At 34.6% G+C, this 8,056-nt stretch overlaps 1 protein-coding gene across 5 annotated transcripts in view; it reads right to left on the reverse strand.

Annotated features, from left to right (window-relative positions):
• Positions 1-8,056, reverse strand: part of LOC108734222 — a 37,387-nt gene that overhangs the window by 14,299 nt on the left and 15,032 nt on the right. For 4 of the 5 annotated variants that reach the window (XM_018465681.1, XM_018465680.2, XM_018465679.1 and 1 more), the window contains exons 3-5: positions 4,671-4,889; positions 3,443-3,646; positions 2,742-2,912 (exon numbers count right to left, since the gene is read on the reverse strand). In XM_018465681.1, the coding sequence (XP_018321183.1) occupies positions 2,742-2,912; positions 3,443-3,646; positions 4,671-4,779 (484 nt within the window). In that variant the 5' untranslated portion in view covers positions 4,780-4,889. The remainder of the gene's footprint in view (positions 1-2,741; positions 2,913-3,442; positions 3,647-4,670; positions 4,890-8,056) is intronic. The other variant, XM_018465684.1, reaches the window with a different exon arrangement.

Below are 8,056 nucleotides of genomic sequence, written 5' to 3' on the forward strand. Positions count from 1 at the left end.
TTCTAAAAAAAAAATGAATGCGAAATAAAATTTCCTTTGTTTACAATCACTGATCGATTTGGTTTTGATTTCTGAGAAATAAAGAAGATTTCTTTTATTTGATGGATTCCAATATATATATAGATGTACATCCTTACGTATACATATGTATGTATGTATATTTAAAAGGGAAACACTTCATAATGGTTCACATGTTTAAACACAATTTGGTCATGTATTATCTCGGTCTCGTTTGTAGAACTAAGCGGTCTGGAATAAATCAAACTTTTGTAGAACATGCCACAAAGGAATAATAGAACACAAATGATGAAAAAGTTTGCAAGAGTTATAAATCATCATTCCGTAGATGTAAGAATGACCATAAATGCAAGAAAAGAGGAAAGTATCATAAATAATAGCCCCGGCCTTCTTGAACAACGATAAGAGAGCTTCAAGGAAATAAACTAAATAAGAAAGACAAAGCAGAAATAATTTATTGCTAGTATTTTCGGGATTAAACGCCATCTCCATTTTCTTGAATTAGTTTCGTGCTTGACTATTCATTAAGGACGATGCTCCGACAAACCTTGAAAGCTATTTATGTCCTTGAGGATAATAACAACAAACATCGATTATAAACTATTGTAATTCGTGGGTTTAAGAAAATTTACTTATAAGACTGATAACAAAAACTATTTATTTACGCTAATTATTGATATATCACTATTCACTGCGCTATTTATTTCACTGCTATAACTGTCAATTTATTTCTGGATTCACTTCTGCAACGGTCAATTTATTTCTTCTTCTTTCGGCGATCGTCTCTTCCTTTAAATACTCTTTTTTTACTTTCTGGAACCTTCTGGAAACATCCGGATAGTTTATTTTTTCTTTGAACTGTTAAACTGCCTCTCAGAACGCAGGTATTACACACACATTTACAACTACGGCGCACATGAAGAAAAGCGCCCGCGGCTAGTCGGCGAATCGATAAGTCGTTCAAGCACACGTGTGCCCGATCGCACACAAACACACTCGTCCTCGCTACACTATTATTCTAACGAACGAACGGTTTCAGTGAATCTGCTTTTGTACTCTTAGAATGTAAATTTAAAATTTTTCTACTAAAATACTTTGTCATGCTGCATGCAGCAAATGATACAGTTTAAATATAACATATATGTACGAATTTAGGGGAAAGGTGAAGGCTATTTTTCAATATAACCTAAACAAACACTGATCCAGTGCTCGAGGTCCTTTCAAGTCCTTCCAATCAGACTTTCTCTTCAACCTCTCAAAGAAGTTCACTAAGTGAAAACATCTTTCTTTGAAACCCGTTCGACCATGATGACCTGCTTGTTTCAGCACAATTTCTCCATGTGGTGATTTAGACCCTTTTTTCTAAAGAACAAAAAGCAACCAACCCCCTACACGATTTCAGCTTCGATGTCGTAACGGAATCTCATTCCTGACTGTATAACTCGGTAACTAGTGCGCTTGAATAAGTGTAAACATTTACAAAAAGAATTTATAGATAATTGAACAAATGTAACCATTAGCAATAAAAATCCCGCGATTTAACTTTTAAAAGACTAAAATTTTGACATGTTATAGTTAGAACTAAACAATTGCAAAGAATTGAGTGGGTTTAAATGTCTATGTTAGGATGCATAGTTGGTTACATACATACATCATACTAATATATTATAGCTATTAAATTTTTAATGCTTAATTCTTAATGTAGGTAAGTATAGATACATTATAAAATTGCTGAAAATTTCGACATTAAAATTAAAAAGTTCAACTAGTATACTAAAAATTTAAAAAGATCGCCGAAAATTCTGAGTGAAGTCAAAATAAAAATGATAAATAAAATAGACTTACAAAATTTTATATACGTGGGTAGGTACATAAATAGATAGGTACCTTTATTGTTGTTAGAAAGCTGAAAAGATATTGAAATGAATTTTATCAATTCAGAAGTGATAAGGAAAAAAAGGAAAAAAAGCACTCGGTTCAAAATAACTTTCATAGCCCGAATCCATTTTCGTTGTCCTCAAAAGCCATGTCCGTTTCAAATATCTCGACCAAACCTACACATCCAAAAATGTCAATATACATTTTCTTCCTCCCTATCCATATATTCTTAGAAAATCTTCCCTCATCGTCAGTAAGTGAAATGATGACGTAGGACGTGATAGAATTTCTGTTGTATCAATAACAAAACAGCAATACCTTAAAGTATCGTATAGACCTACAGAAGGAAGTCTCATAGAATTTCGATTTAATTCGCTGAGAGACAAACAAAAAGTGGGCGTATAAATAAAATGAGGTTTTGATGTCTATGGAGAATGTATCTATATGTTAGACGCAAATACAGCATCAACCCTAATAATTTAAACAATTTTTATATAAATCAATTCATAATTCGTAAGGATTCTGCATTATTTTTTGCGAAAAACTTACATTTTTGCGTAGGGCAAATAATGGATTACGGGTCTCTAAAAAAAATCTAATGCGGCATTTTTATGTTAATAATTCTAAGGGCTTCGGATTCTCCTTTGTCGAAAAATTCACTCTATTTATCAAACATAGAACTTAATCACAACCCCCAAAGCTCGAGCTTCATTATCACAAGGAGTGGTAAGTTTATGGTAATCCTGTGCGTGGTACGCATGGTAAAATATGGCATGAGAATGTATATGCGTACATATGTATATCTATAAAATATGTATAATTTATAAGACGAGGGTGAGACTTACCGTACACCAGCATGCTCTTGGTGCGACTGTCTTCGTCGTTGAACGAGGACACTGAACAGGTGTAGTCCCCTGACAGTTCGGGTGCCGGCTTTGTAATGTGCAAAGCCCTGTGCTTGCTGTTGTTATGTTGACTAGCTGAATATTCCAGATTCAGTCTTCCTTTGAGAATACCTGGAAAGCAAAAATTCAGAAAAACAAAAACGGAAAAGAAGAACGAAAATTAAACAACCCCCGCTTTCTGTTTGCCCCGGAACAATAAATGCACCAGCCATGAAACTGCCTATGCATTATTCATTTTGAAAAGCTTTATTTTGCATGCTTTTATTTACCTACTTGACGTTCAACTTTTTCTGGGTCATTTTCAAATAATACTACCAACAAAAGACACCACCAGCTCTTGTTACAGTATTAATTCAAAAAAATTTAGTACATAACAGATCTGTATTATTGTAATATTGCTACTAAAAACAATAGAAAAAAATATGAGATTGGATAGGGAACCACCACTAGGGTCAGATCAAGCTAAATAAGGTATATGGCTGATTATAAACATTTTCTGTAGCTTAAATTTAAAATTCATTTAGTGAACAAGAAAACTAAACTGATTTTTCTGGGAACCCCCCATAGATATATTTTTTTTGTTGGAATGATTGTGATATTTTGTTATAAGGTATATAAAGACGATTGTTGAAAACCATTACCTAGTGCTTGTGGCTTATTATTTGTGATCCATTGATATATGGGTGTTCTTCCGTTATTGAAGAACCATTTGACCACCAAGCCATCGTCCTTCTTTTCATCCCAACTGTAATCACAATCTAACACCACCGGACTTCCAAACTGTGCTACTTCAGGGACCTGAAGTTTATTGATCTTAACTCCATTAGTAAGACTTGGAAATGTTTCTGAAAACAAAATCCTATTTGTATTTCTAGATCCCACAACAACAATATCTACATTTCGTTAACTGGTACATATTAATTTCTTAATATTAATTTAAAACTTCATTTTAATTTTTATCGACTACAGATTACATCAAACTAATGAGGAAAACTTATTGTCGGAATCTTTGGCTTTACTGACCAATGCTCTAACCACCCGAGATAAAAATGTTCAGTCTCTCAGAGTCTCTGACAGCAAGACTCGAGTCTCCGTCTCTCATCGAGTCTCTCTGGTGTCGCTGAGAGAGACCGTCGAGAGACTGCCAAAAAAACTGTTTAGCGTCTCTGAACGAGAGACTCGAATCTCTCAATAAGTGGTGTCTCGGTAGACATGGTTAAATTTTTCTAAGCTCAACATATTTCAGAGATCCCAGTCATTCTACGAGAGACTCGAGTCTCTCAATTTTTCACTTTTACTCATTCAGTCTCTCTGTGAGAGACACGAATCTCTGAATTAACAATTCTATCGTTCGAGTCTCTCATACAGAGACTGTGAGAGATCCATAAAAACACCTAGGCAATAACTGAGAGACTGTGAAAGACGCTCTCAGAGACGCTGAAAGACTCTGAGAGACTGGAGCGAGACTGAAAATTTTTGTCTAAGACACTACCCGTGACCTAATAAGTAGGTAAATTTCGTCCTTATTGCTGTTGACTTTGTGGTCAAAGCATTTGGTGAATAAAGCCAAAAATCCCAGGTTCTATTCCCGACGCAGATGAGACAACAGGAACAATTTTTCCTCATTAATTTGATCATTAATGAATTAATTAAAATTAATTTTAACCACACAAAAATATTGTAAAATTGATTTTTTTTGAACTACCTACATAAGTGCAAATGATTTTCTCGCGTTGTCGTATGGCACAATTTAATTAATATAATTAATGTCGCGTTGTAGTTAACTGGAGTTATTGTAATAGAAGATCGAGTTTAATGAAATTCGCTCTTTATTCCACATTTCTGCCGCGACTTAATTAACTCGCATACCTGATGTATTTATAACAAAGCAGTTGTTTAAGGAATGATGAACTAAGCGAGATGGCGAGATAAACCTTCCCGTCTTTAATAGAATTCTGTGTTCATGGGGCCGAAGCATTTTTCAGCGCCGTATCTATTCACCGTCACAACGTCTCAACGTGAATATTTCATGTAATTATATAGGTACAACTTCAACAACTTTGTATCGCAGCTGCTACTGCTACATACCTTTAAAAATTTAATAACCTAGATCGCAGCCACTTTCATAAAGCAGTTAGTTCGTCTTAAGAAATCTTGGCTTTTGTATCTACTCTTAAACCTACTTAACTGCTAAGATTCTTTACTAAAAAATAAGATAAATTACATCTCCAGAAAGCAACACTTGAAATAAACAGAGAATACGATTGTGTGTGGATCAACCACTCAACGACATACAATTATATCACACCCGTCAGATATAGGCTAAAAAATATTTGTCGTTGCTGAAACTTCTTTACGCACGGTAGGGTAAGTTCGTTTCATGCGAGTTGCTATGTAACGAAATCATGCAACGGATGTCCCCCCTCTACTCGTCCACGTAGTCGAGTTCGTAGTGGGGATCGCTTGAGCCGTGAGCGCGCTTCAATGCAACGTTTGTTACAGGCAACTCCGGCATGTATAGTGTAAAATTTAAATTCATGGTGTACAAATAATACCATTAAACCAATTCCTTAACCCCTATCCCGGTATGTTTGTGTGTTTGAAGAAGTTTCACTTCAGTAGCGTGTTGTATAATTACACGTTCTATTTTTTTTTTCCGATAGTTATGTAATAATAAGACAAAGCTTTTCTCATAAACATCAGACGCAAAAATTAAGACAACAGTTACATACGTCACGGTTACAAAGTGGTGTGTCATATTCATCATCACTATAAGGTCGTCAGACTGGTTGGATACGTACCTCCACCCCTTCCTATCCTGAGCTAATCTTCTCATTTTCCTAAAACTAAAACATCCTACATCCTTAACTATTTGCGAACAATAATCTAATATATCTCCTGTTTCTGCCTCGAATATGTCTCTGACTAGACATTCATGCCCGAGAAGGTGTCCCACCAACCTATCTCTCCTATTTTGTGTCATATTAAGTTAGTTTTAAATAAACGTGTCTACATTTAATAACCGTTGTACATATTTAATATGTTCATTATAGTAATGGATACAATTATGTTATTTTATCGATATGGAAGAGTTGTTATTTAGGGCTATTATTATTACCTACCGTATTCAAACAAAAGCAAGGGAGCAGTCGCTAAAATAAATTAATATTCATGAATGTCCGTTATTCGGGATTCCAGATAACCCACAGGACATGTAACCGTTGTATGATTACGGCACAGTTATTATCGTTAAATTGTGAAGTGTTTAGCTGAATTTATACTCATACATATTACCATTTCTTTATGACTGTTTATATGTATAAATTCAGATAGACTTCAATTTTTAAATTTCGTTTAAATATATATAGGTGTAATTTATTTATTAAATTAGAAGGAAATCCCATGGAGATTTTTGATCGAAAGAATTTGAAATAGTTTCACACTGGGCAATTTTCCTTAAGGATCTAGCGGAGTCCTTTGTTAGAGATACTATCCGAACCCTATCGACATTCCTGATATCAGATAGGGCACAATAAGATAATTTTATTTGGTCCCTGGGCCTAGGTCAGGCAGCCAGACTTAGTCGATATAGAAATAGGAGTCGACACAAACATGTATCAAGCAGTTACAAAGGGTATTTAAATCCTGCACTGCAATAGATTAAAGTATTTTTTATTTAAACTTTTTCCTAGTTTAGAAAATGTAATTATTGCAAAAAGAAAGATTCATGTAAGTCAGTAATTAATCACTGGTAACTAATTGCAATGTAGATGAAATGCAACACTTCGTCAAGAAGTTTATGATTGTAGCATTTAAAAAGCCTTTAGGGATAATTATAGTGTAAATAATTTATGCAATATAAATTGCCTTTTTAATATGTCACAAGAAAACTGTATGTACTTTTGCTTAGCTACTGTGTAGGTATTTTTCCTGTGCCTTTTCCCTGTTGCATAAATTATGAAGTTTACTTACAATTAGATATATCGCAATCACTTTAATCGATCTTCATTAATTAATATCGTAAAGACATTATCTTAAATATAGTACGAATAGTTATTTCACGGAAATAATTAATATTTTTCCTTTACCCAGAGTTGTCAAGGTTTCAAGCATTCCTTAATCTGATTCTATGTCATTTATTGAGAACAGTTACCGCGTTATCTTAGACGAAACACACATACCTATTCGTGACCTTCGCAACAACTGATACGTAGACAAGTCAATTGTACGTAATGACTGCATATGGATGGTGCAATGGGAATGCACCCGCGGCAAAACGCACATACGTTTCATCGTCATCATTGCCGGAGCAGTTGGGGCTTTAGGTAAGGTTACTATCCTCATGTTTATGTAAATCACTGAGGAGTGCGAGATGTCTCATTCTAAGTACTGTTTTTTCGTTTAATTTTTCCGGAGTATCAGACTTGTAGTAACAGACGGAAAGTCAAAGGTATCTCGCAAACCTACATTTACAATTTTATTTCTTAATTAATTTACGTCGATTGTTTTGTTTGACGTAAAGTTTCATCTTCCGACTCACTTCTGCATTTTTAATGGGCTTTTTTGTAAGTCAAAATTCTGTTGTTATTAAAAAGAATTATTCTCGATTGGCTAAGGTCGACTGAATCCGAAGAGAAGAGTGCAGATTTTAAGTATAATTTCCTGTTTGAATAATTCACAAACTTCTAAATTGCACTCAGACCGATCTAATTAAACTAAGTCTTTGGAATAATTATTCGAGCGTAAGGCTTTAAGAGCGCAAAGTTTGATATTCCGAGATGAATTAAGAACTCTGATGCTTGTTTCTTTAACTGGAAACAATGGATTGAACTGAACGCAAAATTCTCTTCCAATAGTCACGGACATTATTCTTTGTTTTTTTTTTCTTACCCTCACGTTTCAAACCGGCTAACATTAATTAAAATCGAATCAAAGGCATCAGCGACCACTTGAATAACAATCACAACTTGAAAAATGAATGGCTTACTTTGATCGTTATTTCTTTAGGCTGCGATCAAACAAAATTTGTTTTTTTTAAGCATTTAATTAATGCAATACAAAAATAATAGTTAAAAATACCGCCATCTAGGTACGAGGGTGGATTGATAAATTTCCGGCCTAACCAAGAGATGACGCCACTAGGCCTACCTTGAGGTGACATTCTATAGTACCATCCTTGGATAGCTTGTAGCTATAGTTTCAGCCCGATCTCCTTGCTAGTGTAGGTTTGACAGCACGCTGAACAAGACGCCTCT

The sequence above is a fragment of the Agrilus planipennis genome, unplaced genomic scaffold (assembly GCF_000699045.2).
Source record: "Agrilus planipennis isolate EAB-ADULT unplaced genomic scaffold, Apla_2.0 scaffold7, whole genome shotgun sequence".
Classification (NCBI taxonomy): domain Eukaryota; kingdom Metazoa; phylum Arthropoda; class Insecta; order Coleoptera; family Buprestidae; genus Agrilus; species Agrilus planipennis.